This window comes from Salvelinus fontinalis, chromosome 1, assembly GCF_029448725.1.
Source record: "Salvelinus fontinalis isolate EN_2023a chromosome 1, ASM2944872v1, whole genome shotgun sequence".
NCBI lineage: Eukaryota > Metazoa > Chordata > Actinopteri > Salmoniformes > Salmonidae > Salvelinus > Salvelinus fontinalis.
In genome coordinates this window covers 68656964-68676807 of record NC_074665.1, presented here as the reverse complement: position 1 = coordinate 68676807, position 19844 = coordinate 68656964, and the positions used below count along the sequence as shown (strand labels likewise).

The following is a 19844-nucleotide window of genomic DNA, read 5'->3' as shown; positions in this document are numbered from 1 at the left end:
AACGTGTGCCAGGTTATCTGATGGGACCAGCTACAATAGTGTTCTATCACGTGCAAGTAAATCAACAATGTTAATTGGCTGAGTTTACATTTTAACTGTTTCTAATGTTCGCAAGTATGACCCCACTGTGTTTGTGTGTGTGCCTGTGTGTTTGTGCATTTGTCTGCATACGCGTGTATTACTGTGTAGAGTAGGGCTGCCCAAACCTGGTCCCGGAGGGCCAAAACACTTCTGGTTTCCATCCTCTCCTTTTAAATCAGGGACTAATTCAGATCTGGGACACCAGTTGAGTGCAATTAACTATCAGGTAGAAACAAAAAACTCAAATGTTTCAGGCCTCCAGGACCAGTATTGGGCAGCCCTGGTGTAGAACTTAATCTGATAGCCAGGTAGTGACTACTTAATATGCAATCAGTGTCGTGACGAACATGATGTACAGGAGGATGATAGAGGGATATGGAAAAACCGAATAAATATGTTACTATCCCAATGCCTGTTGGGATATATTACATTTGGAAATTGATCTATGTGCTTTATGCATCAGAGGATGGGTCCCAAATGACACACTATCCCCTAAGTGCTCTACTATGGGCCTGGTCAAAAGTAGTGCACTATATAGGGAATAGAGTGCCATTTGGGATGGGATGCAACCAGAGAGAAGAAGAGGAGTGCTGTGTCAATGACTCACAATACAGGGAGGATCTATTTAGGGTGCACCCGCCTCTATGTTCCCTGTAGTCTCACACATCATACAGTAAGCCTACACGGTGCCGTCCGTTTCTCCCTCCTACACACGGTGAGTACTGCCGCGGTGCTACTACAATACAGTACGTGCTTAAACCCCGTGCTCTCAACACACTCAGAGAAAAGATGCTTAGGAATGATGACGACATGCATGGAGGGGAAGTTTGAGAGAGTGTGTGACTGCTCTAGGGTCCCGTAGCGAATTAAGGAGTTCATAATGAGGGGTTTGTTTGTTTCAGTATGTGACGCTCATGTGGTTGGGTGTATGCAGTATGTGATGCTCATGGGTTATCAGTTTATCGGCCGTGTCCGAATACCCCTGGTTGCATTCTACCATAAATAGCAGGGTTTTTGGGTATGCAAAAATATAAAGCGTTATAGCATGTGAAATGTCAAATGTAGTAAATGTTTAAAATGCCAGGATGCCATACTAATTTTGGCTTTTCATCTACTAGAATTCTCCACAGACTGTTGAGGAAGAGAATTGTCTTTCTCTACCCACGTGCATTTGACAACAGCTGATAATCAGATAAGGGAACGTGCTGTACAAAAATGAACGAATGGCGGGAATTAACGCAATTACACATTAGGGGCTCCCGAGTGGCGCAGCGCATCTCAGTGCTAGAGGCGTCACTACAGACCTTGGTTCGATTCCAGGCTGTATCACAACCGGTCGTGATCGGAGTCCCATAGGGTTGCATACAATTGGCCCAGCATTATCCGGGTTAGGGTTTGGCCGGGGTAGGCCGTCATTGTAAATAAGAATTGTTCTTAACTGACTCGCCTAGTTAAATAAAGGTTAAATTAAAAAAACATGATGCATTCTTAGTATGGATGAGCTTAGTTTATATTTGTTGCTTACTGCGTTTTTACTAAAAAATACGTTCTAAATAGTATGTAGTAAGATTAGTACAGTACACAGTATGTCGTTAGTAAGTAGTAGGCAAGGCAGATTTCGGACATGGTCATCCACAATACAAACCTGGACAATCTTGTATTATTGTATGAAGTCCACAGTCTAAGACCAAAAAAACGCCATCGCTTGCTGAATATAAACTGTAATCTAGATACATGTATTTAAAAGATTGCATGCTAGTCTTATGCTACCTCTTCACGGCCGGTCGTTAACAAATCTTCAGTTGGACTCAAGCCCACAGGAGGTTGGTAGCACCTTAATTGGGGAGAACTTGCTCGTAGTAATGACTGGAGTGGAATGGTATCAAATTCATCAAACACATGGTCTGCAGGTGTTTGATGGCATTCCATTTGCTCGGTTTCTGCCATTATTATGAGCCGTCCTCCCCTCAGCAGCCTAATATGGCCTCAAGTGTCTGGTTTGCTCTCTGCTTCTTCACAAGACAAAGAACCCTACAGAATAAAACGCATGCATGTAAGTGTGCATGCTTGTGCAGAGCGCCCTCTGGTGAATAGGCAAACAGCTACGCACCCCCCAAAAAAGCTCAACAAAACCAGCTAACTTCCAGTAAGTGAGCTTCAGATGTATGTGTAAGGCCAGATAAACTATACTAAAATCACCTGTTTGACCCTGTTCAGCTCTTCCTGCATCTGCAGGTGAAGTCTCTCTGACTCTGCCAACTGCTCCTGGAGAAAGTAGAGACACGGCAAGAACAGTTTTTTTTAAAGTCTATATATTCTCTAAAGTCAACACACAAATGTTCCTGTTTTCTGACCTACTAATGTTTGATTTCTCTAACTCCTGTGATACCTGTAGTTTCTTGATCTCTCTCAGAGCCTCGATGTGGTCTTTCCTCAGTCTCTCCATCTCCTCCAGGTCATCAGAGTCAGACAGTGAAGGCTGACAGATACAGGACAACAGGGACATTATTAGACAGAAAGTGAAGGCTGATCTAACAGTGAAGGATGATATGGAGAGACCGGAAGACAGAGGGACATGAATAAAGGCTCTAATTCACACATAATCACAGCACCGGAACATGGGACTAACACCTTGTCAAAGGCTTTACATCAAACAGGCATTACCATCATGTATAGCATCAACACAGGAACACAACATCATCATTAAAATAATAAGTTACTACATGATTTAGTTACAGCCTCTATTACACAGGAAAACATGCATATAGGCCAGTGGTTTTCAAACTTATCCTCGGGGACCCCTAGATATTTCACAATTTTGTTGTAGTCCTGGACTAGCTCACCTGATGCACCTAACATGGGCTTGATAATTACAGTAGTTGACAAGTTGAATCAGGTGTGCTAGCTCTGGAACAGTTCAAATGCATGGAACAGATGGGTGTCACAACAGATGGGTGTCCCAAAACCCCTAATATATCGGTTACTGAAGACTTTACTGCAAACATATATTGTACAATCACACTACTACACACATTAATCACCTTCAAGCAGAGCATCAACAGGTCGACATCCATAACCACTATTACACTTTACACATGGATGTTTACAACAGCAAACAGCACTGCTACAATAGAGAAACACTCTGTGTTAGTGCAGGGATGGGCAACTCTAGTCCTCAGGGCCTGATTGGTGTCACACTTTTCCCCCAGCCATATAGATGAAACAGCTGATTAAACTAATTGCATTCTAAACTAAAGACCATGATTAGTTGATTATTGGAGTCAGGTGTGTTTGCTGGGGCAAAAGTGTATCACCAATCAGGCCCTGAGGACTAGAGTTGCCCATCGCCACCTTAGCATAAGACAGATCTGCAAATCCTCATACCAATTTCAAATTTCGCAGTCTGATGTGCACTTAACCAACTACAATGCATTAGCGTCTTCACAGAAGAAAAGCCTAGAGGCTAAAGTGTACAGTATTAATATTTCCTACCGTGTAGGTAGGTGACTCTAGGAGACTGGAGAAGTCATCTGACACGAACCTTGAGCCTTGACCTCCGACCCCTGACTCCTCAAACTGAAGCTTGAACAGCTCCCGTGTCAGTGTCTCAAAGTCTGCACACAGAGTAATAACATGTGTTTTATAATTACAATCTATAAATATAGATGCTTGTTGCACATTTTGTATCGCTGAAAAACACATAAGAAAAGACTGTTGCCTGTTGTTATAGTTTCAATAGAAACATGCTACATTATACATACAGTTGAAGTTGGAAGTTTATATACACGTAGGTTGGAGTCATTAAAACTCGTCTTTCAACCACTCCACAAATTTCTTGTAAACAAACTATAGTTTTGGCAAGTCGGTTAGGACATCTACTTTTGTGCATGACACAAGTCATTTTTCCAACAATTTTTTGTTTCACAATTCCAGTGGGTCAGAAGTTTACATACACTGTGCCTTTAAACAGCCTGGAAAATTCCAGAAAATTTGTCATGGCTTTAGAAGCTTCTGGTAGGCTAATTGACAATGTTTGAGTCAATTGGAGGTGTACCTGTGGATGTATTTCAAGGCCTATCTTCAAACTCAGTGCCTCTTTGCTTGACATCATGGGAAAATCAAAAGAAATCAGCCAAGACCTCAGGAAAAAAAATTGGAGACCTCCAGAAGTCTGGTTCATCCTTGGGAGCAATTTCCAAACGCCTGAAGGTACCACGTTCATCTGTACAAACAATAGTACGCAAGTATAAACACCATGGGACTACGCAGCCGCCATACCGCTCAGGAAGGAGACGCGTTCTGTCTCCCAGAGATGAACGTATTTTGGTGCGAAAAGTGCAAGTCAATCCCAGAACAACAGCAAAGGACCCTGTGAAGATGCTGGTGGAAACAGGTACAAAAGTATCTATATCCACAGTAAAATGAGTCCTATATTGACAAACTGAAAGGCCGCTCAGCAAGGAAGAAGCCACTGTTACCAAAACCGCCATTAAAAAGCCAGACTATGGTTTGCAACTGCACATGGGGACAAAGATCATACTTTTTGGAGAAATGCCCTCTGGTCTGATGAAACAAAAATATAACCGTTTGGACATAATGACCATCGTTATGTTTGGAGGAAAAAGGGGGGGGCTTGCAAGCCGAAGAACACCATCCCAACCGTGAAGCACGGGGGTGGCAGCATCATGTTGTGGGGGTGCTTTGCTACAGGAGGGACTGGATGCACTTCACAAAATAGATGGCATCATGAGGCAGAAAAATTATGTGGATATATTGAAGCAACATCTCAAGACATTTTACATTCTTAAAATAAAGTGGTGATCCTAACTGACCTAAGACAGGGAATTTTTACTTGGATTAAATGTCAGGAATTGTGAAAGAAATGTGTTTAAATGTACTTTGCTAAGGTGTATGTAAACTTCTGACTTCAACTGTATGTATTGTAGAGGCAGTTCTCTGGATGAAAGAACATTTACTATAATGTCCTCTTTCAATAAAATCAGTGTGGTCAAGATAACCCACATGAAAAAATACTAGAAGTATACTATGGTAAAAATACTATAGTATTCACTGTAGTGCTTTCGCATACTTGACTGTTGTATTCACTGTACTGTTTTTCCGGATACTGTGGTATTTACTGTAGTCTACTGTAGTATTTACAGTTAACTATTGTATACATACTGTAGTAAAGAAAACTGTAGTATATACTATAGTAATTAATGTGTAACGGTCCTGACCTGTTTTATGTTGTTTTTTGTATGTGTTTAGGTCAGGGCATGTGTTTTGGGTGGGCAGTCTATGTTATCTGTTTCTATGTTGGTTTTGGTTGCCTGGTATGGCTCTTAATTAGAGGCAGGTGTTTTGCGTTCTCCTCTAATTAAGAGTCATATTTAGGTAGGGTGTTCTCACTGTTTGTTTGTGGGTGATTGTCTCCTGTGTCGTCGAATGTATGTACCATACGGGACTGTTTGGCTGTTCGTTTATTTTGATGTCGTCTGTTTCCTGTCCGTGAGTTTACGTTTAGTTATGTAAGTTTATGTTCAGGTTTCGTCAACGTCGTTTTCTTGTTTTGTATATTTGAAAGTGTTTTGTTTCGTGTTGCCATCGTCGTGTTAAATAAAAAGATGGCTTATTTCCCGAAAGCTGCATTTTGGTCTGATGATCCTTCTCTCCTCTCCTCGTCCGAGGATGAGGAGAGAGACAGCCCTTACATAATGTAGTGTTTTTGTACATTGTAGTATACTGCAGTATTTAACTGTAGTGTTTTTGCAGACTGTACTACCCTACAGTATTTACTGTGGTGTTTTTTCAGGCATTACTGTAGTATTTACTATCATGTTTTTGTTGTATTATCTTTGACACAAAAGCGGAGGCTTTCTCCCTCTGGAAACCTACTGGAGAAATACTAAAAGATCAAATGTTCCATAACCTGTAGGTAGGACTGGGGTCTGAACAGATAATTCAGCACGTCTGCTCTTTTGCATAACCTGTAGGGATTATATTGTACAGTTTACTATAGAATTCTATAGTAAGTGCTGTAGTATTCTATAGTAAACTGTAGTATTTTTTCATGTGGTTGCTGACACATGCCGGATCTTACAATACCTGGATAAGTATTTTACGTATCAACTAACCACATTATATGTTATAGCAATCTGGTGCCCGACGGCACAGTCAATGAAATGGCATGCTATCATGGGTTGATGCATGCAACGTCTGAGCAGGAGAACACGACCACAGATAGTGAACGGGTTAGCTAAGGTAAAGTGGTAAGGTACAGTAAATGTCAGCGTTAGAAAGCTAAGGTAAAGGTTAAGGAGCTAGTGTAATGTTGGATGTGTTCAAGTTAGAGTCAGCATAAAGATCAGGGTTAAAATGAGGGTACAACTGTAAAAAATGACTCTGGATCAATTAACATGTTTTGCATCAGCTAGTTTTCAATTAGGTTCTCATTTAAAATATATATATATAATTGTTGAAACTAGGGTTGAAAAATTACAGGAACTTTCAATAAATTCCCTGGTTTTCCTGAAATCCCGGTTGGAGGAATCCCAGAATAAGAAGGGAAAAAGCAGGAAATCCACAAATCTCCAACCAGGATTGCTGGGTAACCAGGGAATTTATTGAAAGTTCCCGGAATTTAGCAACCCTAGTTGAAACCAAATATATATGATTCAATGCCGACTTTTATGTTTGATTACTAACAAACCTAGGTGCAACCTATTTCTTTCAACACGCAACTTACCTTTCCCCTTTGGTTAAACTTAATAAATAACATAAATACAAAATAATACACTGCTCAAAAAAATAAAGGGAACACTTAAACAACACAATGTAACTCCAAGTCAATCACACTTCTGTGAACTCAAACTGTCCACTTAGGAAGCAACACTGATTGACAATAAATTTCACATGCTGTTGTGCAAATGGAATAGACAACAGGTGGAAATTATAGGCAATTAGCAAGACACCCCCAATAAAGGAGTGGTTCTGCAGGTGGTGACCACAGACCACTTCTCAGTTCCTATGCTTCCTGGCTGATGTTTTGGTCACTTTTGAATGCTGGCGGTGCTTTCACTCTAGTGGTAGCATGAGACGGAGTCTACAACCCACACAAGTGGCTCAGGTAGTGCAGCTCATCCAGGATGGCACATCAATGCGAGCTGTGGCAAGAAGGATTGCTGTGTCTGTCAGCGTAGTGTCCAGAGCATGGAGGCGCTACCAGGAGACAGGCCAGTACATCAGGAGACGTGGAGGAGGCGTAGGAGGGCAACAACCCAGCAGCAGGACCGCTACCTCCGCCTTTGTGCAAGGAGGAGCATTGCCAGAGCCCTGCAAAATGACCTCCAGCAGACCACAAATGTGCATGTGTCTGCTCAAACGGTCAGAAACAGACTCCATGAGGGTAGTATGAGGGCCCGACGTCCACAGGTGGGGGTTGTGCTTACAGCCCAACACCGTGCAGGACGTTTGGCATTTGCCAGAGAACACCAAGATTGGCAAATTCGCCACTGGCGCCCTGTGCTCTTCACAGATGAAAGCAGGTTCACACGCACATGTGACAGACGTGACAGAGTCTGGAGACGCCGTGGAGAACGTTCTGCTGCCTCCAACATCCTCCAGCATGACCGGTTTGGCGGTGGGTCAGTCATGGTGTGGGGTGGCATTTCTTTGGGGGGCCTCACAGCCCTCCATGTGCTCGCCAGAGGTAGCCTGACTGCCATTAGGTACCGAGGTGAGATCCTCAGACCCCTTGTGAGACCATATGCTGGTGCGGTTGGCCCTGGGTTCCTCCTAATGCAAGACAATGCTAGACCTCATGTGGCTGGAGTGTGTCAGCAGTTCCTGCAAGAGGAAGGCATTGATGCTATGGACTGGCCTGCCCGTTCCCCAGACCTGAATCCAATTGAGCACATCTGGGACATCATGTCTCGCTCCATCCACCAACGCCACGTTGCACCACAGACTGTACAGGAGTTGGCGGATGCTTTAGTCCAGGTCTGGGTGGAGATCCGTCAGGAGACCATCCGCCACCTCATCAGGAGCATGCCCAGGCGTTGTAGGGAGGTCATACAGGCACGTGGAGGCCACACACACTACTGAGCCTCATTTTGACTTGTTTTAAGGACATTACATCAAAGTTGGATCAGCCTGTAGTGTGGTTTTCCACTTTAATTTTGAGTGTGACTCCAAATCCAGACCTCCATGGGTTGATAAATTTGATTTCCATTGATAATTTTTGTGTGATTTTGTTGTCAGCACATTCAACTATGTAAAGAAAAAAGTATTTAATAAGAATATTTCATTCATTCAGATCTAGGGATGTGTTATTTTAGTGTTCCCTTTATTTTTTTGAGCAGTGTATATACAGTACCAGTCAAACGTTTGGACACACCTACTCATTCAAGAGATTTTCTTTATTGTTACTATTTCCTACATTGTATAATAATAGTGAAGACCTCAAAACTATGAAAAAACACATATGGAATCATGTAGTAACCAAAAACATGTTCAACAAATAAAAATATATTTGAGATTTGAGATTAGCCAGTCTTTCCCTTGATGACAGCTTCGCACACTCTTGGCATTCTCTCAGACAGCTTCATGAGGTAGTCACCTGGAATGCATTTCAATTAACAGTTGTGCCTTCTTAAAACTTAATTTGTGGAATTTCTTTCCTTCTTTAATGCGTTTGAGCCAATCAGTTGTGTTGTGACAAGGTAGGGGTGGTATACAGAAGAAAGCCCTATTTGGTAAAAGACCAAGTCCATATTATGGCAAGAACAGCTCAAATAAGCAAAGAGAGTCATTACTTTAAGACATGAAGATCAGTCAATCCGGAACATTTCAAGAACTTTGAAAGTGTCTTCAAGTGCAGTCGCAAAAACCATCAAGTGCTATGATAAAACTGGCTCTCATGAGGACCGCCACGGGAAAGGGAGACACAGAGTTACCTCTGCTGCAGAGGATAAGTTCATTAGTTACCAGCCTCAGAAAGGACTGCGTGAATCAAGCCTTCATGGTCGAATTGCTGCAAAGAAACCACTACTAAAGGACACCAATAATAAGAAGAGACTTGCTTGGGCCAAGAAACATGAGCAATGGACATTAGACCGGTGGAAATCTGTCCTTTGGTCTGGAGTTCAAATTTGAGATTTTTGGTTCCAACCGCCATGTCTTTGTGAGATGCAGTGTAGGTGAACAGATGATCTCCGCATGTGTAGTTCCCACCGTGAAGCATGGAGGAGGAGGTGTGATGGTGTGGGGGTGCTTTGCTGGTGACACTGTCTGTGATTTATTTAGAAGTCAAGGCACACTTAACCAGCATGGCTACCACAGCATTCTGCAGCGATACACCATCCCATCTTAGTGGTACTATCATTTGTTTTCAACAGGACAATGACCCAACCCACCTCCAGGCTGAATAAGGGCTATTTGACCAATAAGGAGAGTGATGGAGTGCTGCATCAGATGACGTGGCCTCCACAATCACCCAACCTCAACCCAATTGCGATGGTTTGGGATGAGTTGGACCGCAGAGTGAAGGAAAAGCAGCCAACAAGGAAAAGGGTGGCTACTTTGAAGTATCTAAAATATATTTTCATTTCTTTAACACTTTTTTGGTTACTACATGATTCCGTATGTGTTGTTTCATAGTTTGTCTTCCTTGTTATTCTACAATGTAGAAAATAGTAAAAAATAAAGAAAAACCCTTGAATGAGTAGGTGTGTCCAAACTTTTGACTGGTACATCACCAGCCGAAGAACATTTTGCCAACACCTCATTTTGCCAACACCTCAGTTAGACTGATGTTGTAATGTAATATAGAACAGTGTTGCCCAACACTGGTCCTCGAGCACCCCCAACAGTACACGCTTGTATTTTAATCCTGGACAAGCACACCTGATTCAACTTGTCAACTAATCATTAAGCCCTCAATGAGTTGAATGAGTTGTGTTTGCCATGGACTACAACAAAACTGTGTAATGTTGGGGGTACCCGAGGACCAGGGTTGGGAAACACTGATATAAAAAGCCTAGTATACTCACAACTGCATTGTGGTATAGATATTGCTAACTGTACATATGTATATAATGGTGTTTTATATCATATTTTTTACAAGTGTACTGACAAGTGACTAAATGGTTCCAGCTGCATTAGAAACCATTAAAGTGGTGACTTCAACTTCTGGATCAATTCATGTGATATTCATTAAATGTATTTGGAAGTAACTAACTACAATCTTACTGCTAAAACAAATGATGCAGGGAGTTGGTGTATCATTTAAACTTTAATTTGTTGGCAAGTAAAGATGTTTATAAAAAAACAGTACATTACTCTGTCAATGTAGCAAATAAGTAGACAAATCAAAATGTATTGGTCACATACACATATCTAGAAGATCTTATTGCGGGTGTAGCGAAATGCTTGTGTTTCTAGCTCCAAAAGTGCTGTAATTTCTAACAATACACACAAATCTAAAAGTAAAAGGATGGAATTAAGAAATACAGTGCATTTGGAAAGTATTCAGACTCCTTGACATTTTCCACATTTTGTTACGCTACAGCCTTATTCTAAAATTGATTAAATAGTTTTTTTCCCCTTCTCATCAATGTACACACAATACCCCATAATGATAAAGCAAACACAGATTCTGAATTTTTTACACATTTATTTATTAAATAAAAAAAGTGAAATATCACATTTACATAAATATACAGGCCCTTTACTCAATACTTTGTTGAAGCACCTTTGGCAGCGATTACAGCCCTGAGTCTTCTTGGGTATGACGCTACAAGCTTGGTACACCTGTATTTGCGGAGTTTCTCCCATTCTTCTCTGCAGATCCTCTCAAGCTCTGTCAGGCTGTATGGGAAGCCTCGTTGCACAGCTATTTTCAGGTCTCTCCAGAGATGACGCTTGGCATTCAGGCCAAGAGTTCAATCTTGATTTCATCAGACCAGAGAATCATGTTTCTCATGGTCTGAGAGTCCTTTAGGTGCCTTTTTGGCAAACTCCAAGCGGGCTATCATGTGCCTTTTACTGAGGAGTGTCTTCCATCTGGCCACTTTACCGGAAAGGCCTGAATGGTGGAGTGCTGCAGAGATGGTTGCCCTTCTGGAAGGTTCTCCCATCTCCAAAGAGGAACTCTGAAGCTCTGTCAGAGTGACCATTGGGTTCTTGGTCACTTCCCTGGGGAGGTGCACTGTCAACTTTGGGACCTTATATAGACAGGTGTGTGCCTTTTCAAATCATCTTCAATCAATTGAACTGACCACAGGTGGACTCCAATCAAGTTGTAGAAACATCTTAAGGATTATCAATGGAAACATGATGCACCTGAGCTCAATTTCGAGTATCATAGCAAAGGGTCTGAATACTTATGTAGATAAGGAATTTCTGTTTCCGCTTTGTCATTATTGGGTATTGTGTGTAGATTGATGAGGCAAACAATTATTTAATCAATTTTAGAATAAGGCTGTAAAGTAACAAAATGTGGAAAAAGTCAAGGGGTCTAAATACTTTCCGAATGCACTGTATATAAATATTAGGATAAGCAATGTCAGAGTGGCATTGACTAAAATACAGTAGAATACAGTATATACATGTGAATTGAGCAAAGCAGTATGTAAACATTATTGACTAGTGGTTCATTAATAAAGTGACCAGTGATTCCATGTCTATGTACATAGGGCAGCAGCCTCTAAGGTGCCATCACTAGCCGGCTAGTACTGCGAAGTTGCTTAGGCGCTAGAAGCAGAGTTGTCATGTCTGTCGGTGCTATCTTGCTCTTTCATGGCTTGTTTTCAAGACAAAGTTAATTTGCTCTGGTGACCGAAATGAGTTTACACAGCAGTATGCAGGAACAGTTATGGCAATGTATGACATATATACAGTAGGAGGAAAATATACTACTATCGCCTATATTAAACACTACAGTTCTACTAAGGGAATACTTGCATATGGTGTGTTTGGGTGATGCAGTGTGGTGTTCGGAGCCACTTAGATACAATGGGAGATTGTTGTTATGGGACCTTTGTTAGAAATTTTGTAAATAATAACTAAAACAATTTCTCGATTTAGATTAAACTATAATTAATTGAACTCTGCACGCTTAGTGAAAGAGATTTGTGCTGTGGGTTATAAAGTAAGCAAAAAGGGTCGTTAAACTATGGTTGAACTGACCCAACTTAGCCCTGAGATGTTTAGATAAGGCAGTGAGTAACTTTTTAGGTCTTCCATTATCTTGAGTTGTCTGCTTAAGTGGTAATAAATTATAGTGAGCCTTCAGGAGAATAGATTATATTGTGTGTCATGTGTGGGCGCTGGGAAGTTGGAATGAACGTTTGAACCTGTTTTATATTGGTCAGGAGGAGGAGATTTATTCTGTAACCTATGACGTCATATCTTGTATATAAACTGTTGTTTATGGTCAAATGGTAGTGTGCTCAGAGAATAAATACTATTATCTAATTTTAATAAGACTGTATCCTGTCTATTTTATGTTAATAAGTATCTTACAAATTCTTATAAAGAGACAGATTGATTTTAATTAATGAGTACATTAGAGGAATTATTTAATTCCACTAACAACCTTCCACATATTCCCTTAAGTCATCAACTTCATTGTATCCAACAGACTGTCCATCATGTAAGGGATAAATTGCTTGAATGGCACCAACAACACACACAGGCAAGGGGATTCAATACCCTCTGCCTAGCTTCTCCCCGCGTAAAACAAACTCCCCAAATAATCTGTAAACCACCAATCTGTATTGTCTGTAAGAGAATGACAAAAACGCTATTAGACTTTCATGGGCAATCGTTGTGTAATGACTGATTTCTTACTGTAGCAGCATGATGTAGAATATGAGACATCTCACAGACAAATGTGAGCTAGCTAGTTAGCTACAGCACACAGGTATAGTTACTCCAAGACTAATCTGAGTCATAAAGCCAAAGTCATTCCTTTACTCTTCGTCATCACCATCAAAACATTTGTCCAGTTTTGCTCCTAATGAGATGCACTGAGGCTAGCTAGGCTAGCTAGCTATAATGTTAGGCTACAGTACATTTTGGGTATAGCAAACAAAGCTAGCTAGCTCAACTTAGCTAGTGTGGTATAATGGTACTAGCAAGCCTCGTTATGGCCGAATCGATCACAAAATTATACTGTACTGAACAACACTGCCTCGTGTAAAAAGATTTTATATTGCCATCTAGCTACCGACAACAAAACAACTTACTCGTTTGTCATTTGCCCTCCTGGTCCAGCTGGTCTATGCTGCCGTCTCCAGTTGATCTGGGAAGTTCTGAAGGATGTTTCCAGCACCCCTCTATCCATGTGTGCATAGAAACATTGATGGTCTGTCACACACACATACACGATCCATGGGGTTTGCAGTGACCCTCTCCAGTAAGAACTGTCCACGATCAAATTTGTTGCAGCACAGACTTGAATTGCACCGGCAATTCAGCATTCGCAATTCTATTTCTCTCTCTCAACTCTGCTTCAGTATATTACAGCTCAAATGAATAGCACTATATGTCCCGATGTAAAAGAAAATCAAAGACTGTTTTGTAGTCCAGCTCTTCTTGGAAAGAGGAATCATCAGAAGCAGCCATTGTAATTATTTAGCCATCTTCGATAGACAGTGCACGTTAACATGGCTTCTGTGAACCCATAGAAACTAGTACTGCCCCTGTTTTGAAAAGCCTGCCTTTGAGGGAGGGAACACAATTGGACAAGGAACTAGGGCTACCGTCAGGCTGCAGTCTTTACAAAGCCAGGTAAAACGTGTCAACCTAGATATCCTGCAATGTCGTGGCAGATAGGAACATCGTTGAGACAAGTCCAATGGCTCTATTGAAGGCCAACCATATCTACTCACTGCTAGCGTTTTGATCCCAATAGGTGAACACAAAGGCCACAATCATTTCTACAAAACTCGACCTCATTCCTTTTTAGATCAGACAGCAGGCTCAATCAACCGATGACGTAATTGGTTGACCTCTCCCAGCGTGAAAATAAACAAATACCACTATGGTGCATAATTATGTCTGAAACGCCTCTCATCAATCATAATTATGTAGGGAGACTGGAACAACACCCCAAATAATGTCCAACGGGGAAGTTTCACTTTATCTGGTTACAATATTACAATATTGTAACCAAATGGTGACCATCTCAACGGAAACCTTCCCAGGCTTTTTAGTATCACAATACTTACACAGATGTACTGTAATTTAAGATTCAGTGCAGGCAGTGAACATTATAACAATAAAAAAAATCATCTCAACAGAACACATTACCTGGAATGACATTCACTCTCAAGGGTGGCCAAACAATTAAGTGAAGGCCACCCCCCCTTCAATAGGCCATGCCTCCATCTCTTCTGGTAGGCTGCCGCCGCTACATTGCACCCACCACTATTCAATGTGAATGCACATGAGGTGTTGAAAGTGTTATAGGCTTTTGATTGATTTGGTTTTCGATTTCGATGTTGGTTTTGTTGGGTGTGGTTTGCCTTGATTGGAATCCTCCTCGTTGGTCAGGATGTTACCCCTGTCGCCTGGTTAGTTAGTCGTTAGTTTCCCGTGCTGGCCCAGTGCTCCAGTTAGCATGAGAGATGTTGGGAGAGTGATACCGCTAGCTCTTCCTTTTTAAGTTGTGAAACAAATCCTTTTATCTTGTCTCACCTGCTTGGTTTGCTCCACGGTTATTTGCACTCCCCTACCTAAGTTGGTGTGGGTTTTCTTTTCCTTTAGTTTCTGATATCAGGCAAATCTACTGGGTGTGTGTTAAGACCCGACTCAAGTTTGCTTGGTCAGAATCCAGTCTGTAGGCACCCCCATGGATGCCTTTCAGAACCAATTTTAAACCCCCACCTGTTTTGTTCTGGTTTTCAACGTCATTTGGTAGTTCCCTATTTCTGTTGAGCGACGATTTTTGGTTTCTTATTGGGGAACTTAACAAAAGCAATTTAGAAGCTTTCATTCAATTTTTTGGATCATACCGATCAGAAAAAGCACTTCAGATGAAAAACAGCTCCGTCCCGCTTTTTACAGTATAGATTAGATATAGCTGGATATGATCTGTGTTACCTGTGTATGGTTAAGGGTTAAGGGTCAGGTAAGGTAAGGGGTTATCTTGCCTGCGTAGAATAATAGTTAGGGTCAGGTAAGATTATGGTGAAGTGTAGTCTTACCTGTGTAGGCCACGGTCCCAGCGGGCTTAGGGTTAGAGTTAGAATCAGGTAAGGTTATGGTGAAGTGTAGTCTTACCTGCGTAGGCCACGGTCCCAGCAGGCTTAGGGTTAGAGTTAGGATCAGGTAAGGTTATGGTGAAGTGTAGTCTTACCTGCGTAGGCCACAGTCCCAGCAGGGTTAGAGTTAGAATCAGGTAAGGTTATGGTGAAGTGTAGTCTTACCTGCGTAGGCCACAGTCCCAGCAGGCTTAGGGTTAGAGTTAGGATCAGGTAAGGTTATGGTGAAGTGTAGTCTTACCTGCGTAGGCCACAGTCCCAGCAGGCTTAGGGTTAGAGTTAGGATCATGTAAGGTTATGGTGAAGTGTAGTCTTACCTGTGTAGGCCACAGTCCCAGCAGGCTTAGGGTTAGAGTTAGGATCAGGTAAGGTTATGGTGAAGTGTAGTCTTACCTGCGTAGGCCACGGTCCCAGCAGGGTCTGTTCGCAGTCTGGCCCTCAACGTCTGTCTCTGTGCCTCCGTAGGATTCAGTCCTAATGCATCCAGAGCCTGCCAACACACACACACAGAGTTTACACACACCGTATAAAAGACACACACCCTACCCTCACACATTTATACACACATGACTACACACACAGAGTAGTAAACACACGCACGCACAGCTAGTGTGACTGAGCATGCTGAATGTGAATACTGCCTATCGATTTTGCAATGATGTTGTGGGAGAGGGATTGGAGCAGCTTGGACAACATGCACCACAACGCATGCGCGCACACACACAGTAACATGCACATTGGCTTGACTGTACACTCTTAGAAAAAAGGGTTCCAGGTAGAACCCTCTGTGGAAAGGGTTTTACGTGGAAGCCAAAAGGGTTTTACCTGGAACCAAAAAGGGTTCTTCTATGGGCACAGCCAAAGAATCCTTTTAGGTTCTAGATAGCACATTTTTTTCTAAGAGTGTAGGCATCCATTTGATTAGGCCAGAGCAAATGACTGGCCAGCAGCAGTAATAGCTTATTGAGCAGTGCCTCTGCAGGGAGGGGTCAAAGTCAACACAAGCATTACACTGCAATGACCCTAGCATCAAACCACATCCATACTGTACACAGACATCTACAGACACACCAAGACAAATCACAAACATTCCTACACACATACTCACAAATCCTCAGGTACAGGCACATACAGTCATACCAGTGGAGGCTGCTGAGGGGAGGACGGCTCATAATAATGGCAGGAACAGAGCGAATGGAATGGTATCAAACACATAGAAACTATGTGCTTGATACCATTACACTCATTACATTCCAGCCATTACCACAAGCCCGTCCACCCCAATTAAGGTGCCACCAGCCTCCTGTGAGTCATACAGTTATTATTTGTTAAACAAAAGCTCTTTCTCTGAACTATTGTATTAGTATAACATCTTTATGTGCATACAATATAGCTCATTATTTGTCATTTTTATTTAGTCTTTTTTGCTCTTTATCAAGGGTGCCAATCATTATGGACCTGACCGTACAGTTCACCAATACACGCTAACAAATACACAAACTTCCACATCCACACACTGACCTGCTCCAGCCTCTCCAGTTTGAGGCGACTGATGGAGCTGAGGGAGCACTTCCTGTGTGGTGTGTGCTGGATGCTGTTTGGCTGACAGGCAGGGTAGGATTCTGAGTATCAGGACACAGGTGAGGTGTTAATGTATCTCTTCTTCTATGTTTATGACTTATGTTTATTGCATTTACGAGAGAGAGAGAGAGAGAGAGAGAGAGAAAACGGTACTGAACTGAACGACCAGTTGAAAAATGGGGAGGGGTTGGGTTATGGGTTCAAAATGCACCCTTGCTCTTTAAATGCATCACTTGTTGCTTCAAGCCACACCCCAGCACACCCACCAAAAGGACCCAACGTATCTCAAAGTCTTTTCAGTACAAGAAAGTTTGGGGAAAATGTGTCGTTCAGTTAAAAACGCTCAGCGATGTAGCAAACGTTTAAGTGAACTGAACGCACCCCAGGTGAGCTACAGGTGTAAACAGACAGTATCACAGAGTCTGGAGCGAGGCATAATTAGCGAGAAAGGCACAGAGGAGAAAAGACAGAAAGAACGAGGGAGGAAATTACTATTCTGATGGACGGCTCTGCTTCACAGCTTTTCAAACCCCCACATTATATTTGTTAAAAATCTACCAAGCTCACGACATAGCAAGATGATAGACAGATGCAGTCCTTTGTACAGTCCTCTGACAGACAGATGCAGTCCTTTGTACAGTCCTCTGACAGACAGATGCAGTCCTTTGTACAGTCCTCTGACAGACAGATACAGATATAGTCCTCTGTAGCTCTGTTGATAGAGCATGGCGTTTCCAACGGTAGGATAATGGGTTTGATTCCCGGTACCACCTGAACGTAAAATGTATGCAAGCATGACTGTAAGTCACTTTGGATAAAAGCATCTGCTAAATGGTATGTTGTTATTATTATTATAACAAATTGAAAGTTTGGAAGTGGTGAATCGAGGTAGTTCAGGTAATTAGTATAGGTAAAGAAGGTAGACAATGTATGTAAAACAGTTTTAGGTTACGTTGACAAATGCAGTAAACATTTAAAATATGTGCACAGGAGTCATATCTGATTATATGGCTGCACCAACTGAACATTAACATGTTGGGCAACACTTGAAGGAAGCCTATGTGCCAATCATTCACATCTCTGTATCAACTGATCATTAACATGTTGAGCAACACAGAACATCCAGACAGCCCTCTCTGGGTTTCCCCTGGTTCCCCACTCATCATCATACCAAAGCTGCACAAAGAACATTATTCTGAGAAGGGATTCCATCCGGAAGATGACAGTGTCTTGTTTTTGACACCTCCAGGTCCAAGTGTGGGACAAAATGTCCCCTAGACTGTGTAGACTAGACATCCAAGGCCAGATTAGCCTTTTTCCACCTAATAGACATGTCTTGTTTTGACACATTCAGATGAAGCGCCTCTCGCCTCACTCAATCTCCTCCTTCCTGGCTGCACGCCACACCACGCTACATCTGTCCTACCAGTCTATACAGCCAAATCTCCAGTGCTAAAAAACAAACAGAGTTAAATCAACACTGAAAATGTTGAGTCTGTGGACCCATATATGCACCGGAAGTGTTACATTAACACACTGCTAAGTGTAAAGCCTTATTCAAATAGTAACACTCTCAGTGTGAAATTGAATATTTTTTAGACTGGATAATTTGCTGTGTATCTTCTCTATGTACCAACGCAACAATGTCTGATATATTTATCAGAGTTTGGGTTCCCAAATGGCTCCCTATTCCCTATATAGTACAGTACCTTTTACCAGAGCCCTATGGGCCCTGATCAAAATTAGTGCACTACATAGGGAATAGAGTGCCAATTGGGATGCATTCAAAGTGTAGGTGTACTGTATGTAAGGGTGGGACTGGAACATGTATTAAAGCCATGGGACACCATGTTCCCAAATGTACATCAACAACTTTCTGGTCTTGCTGCTTTAAGAAATGTCAGAATAGTTATATTAGCCCAGAGGCAAATGTGAAGGTGAGACAAAGAGGGAGAGAAGAAGAAAGAAGGAGAGAGAGAGAGAGAGAGAGAGGCTGAGAGAAAGAAAGGCTAAGAGAGAGAGGCTAAGAGAGAGAGGCTGAGAGAGAGAGAGGGAGAAAGAAATAATTGGAGGAGCAGAGAAAGACAGAGAAAAACAGAAACAGAGACACAGAGATGATAGAGAAGTAGACAGATTTCTCACCAGGCTTGGCATCTGTGGTGCTGGGACTCTGACGGGGGGAGGAGACACACGTCTGTTCTGTTCTCATTCGAACCTGCAGGACACAACCACACAAACCACACCAACCACACCAACCATTAATACCATATAGAAGGAATAACCATATTCACAGAAGACTGGTGTGTGTGGGTGTGTGTGCGTTGAACGTGTGTTCGAGCCTCAGCCACTAACCTGGCTAAGGTTGACAGATGGCAGGGCCTCGCTGGCGGGGTTGGGGGTGGACGTGATCTTGGGCACCACCAGGGGAACCCCAGGGAGGGCTGCAGGGAGTGTGGTTCTCCTGTGCTGGAGCAGTGATGCAGGGGGAGGCAGGGCCCCCAGCACAGCCAGGGTCTCTCTCCTGATGGGGGGCACTGCGGGGGCTCCGCTGACTGGGCCCTGGGGGGTGATAGGGCTCTGGGGGCCACTGCTGGAGGAAGCAGAGCTGGAGGAAGACCTGTGTCTCATAAACGCTATCTCCACCGTAGGGTCTGGTCTGAAGAAGGACAGAGAAATGAGAATGGATTGGAATACTTGTAATGTAGTAAATAGGGATACATCCCAAATGGCCCTATTTTCTACCAGGTCCCAAAGGGATCAAGTCAAAAGTAGTGCACTATTTAAAGAATAGGGTGCCATGAACGCATCCTAGGTTACAGTTCACACAATTACTACAGTAGAGATGAACGTGTTTACTCTTCTTCTACTGTATCTTTATACAGGAACCCCTTGAAAACAAGGTGGTAGACCTCAGGA

At 42.4% G+C, this 19844-nt stretch overlaps 2 protein-coding genes across 4 annotated transcripts in view; one reads left to right on the top strand and one right to left on the bottom strand.

The window, feature by feature from the left end:
- Nucleotides 1-19844, bottom strand: part of LOC129860680 (syntaxin-binding protein 4-like) — a 65132-nt gene that overhangs the window by 27600 nt on the left and 17688 nt on the right. For all 3 annotated transcript variants that reach the window (XM_055931324.1, XM_055931334.1, XM_055931343.1), the window contains exons 9-15: nucleotides 19281-19584; nucleotides 19071-19143; nucleotides 16869-16969; nucleotides 15741-15837; nucleotides 3574-3695; nucleotides 2471-2560; nucleotides 2281-2346 (exon numbers count right to left, since the gene is read on the bottom strand). In XM_055931324.1, the coding sequence (XP_055787299.1) occupies nucleotides 2281-2346; nucleotides 2471-2560; nucleotides 3574-3695; nucleotides 15741-15837; nucleotides 16869-16969; nucleotides 19071-19143; nucleotides 19281-19584 (853 nt within the window). The remainder of the gene's footprint in view (nucleotides 1-2280; nucleotides 2347-2470; nucleotides 2561-3573; nucleotides 3696-15740; nucleotides 15838-16868; nucleotides 16970-19070; nucleotides 19144-19280; nucleotides 19585-19844) is intronic.
- LOC129860697 (cytochrome c oxidase assembly protein COX11, mitochondrial) overlaps nucleotides 741-19844 on the top strand; it is a 70603-nt gene continuing 51499 nt past the window's right edge. Inside the window, exon 1 of the mRNA XM_055931387.1 lies at nucleotides 741-796. The gene's annotated coding sequence lies outside the window, so the exon portion shown is untranslated. The remainder of the gene's footprint in view (nucleotides 797-19844) is intronic.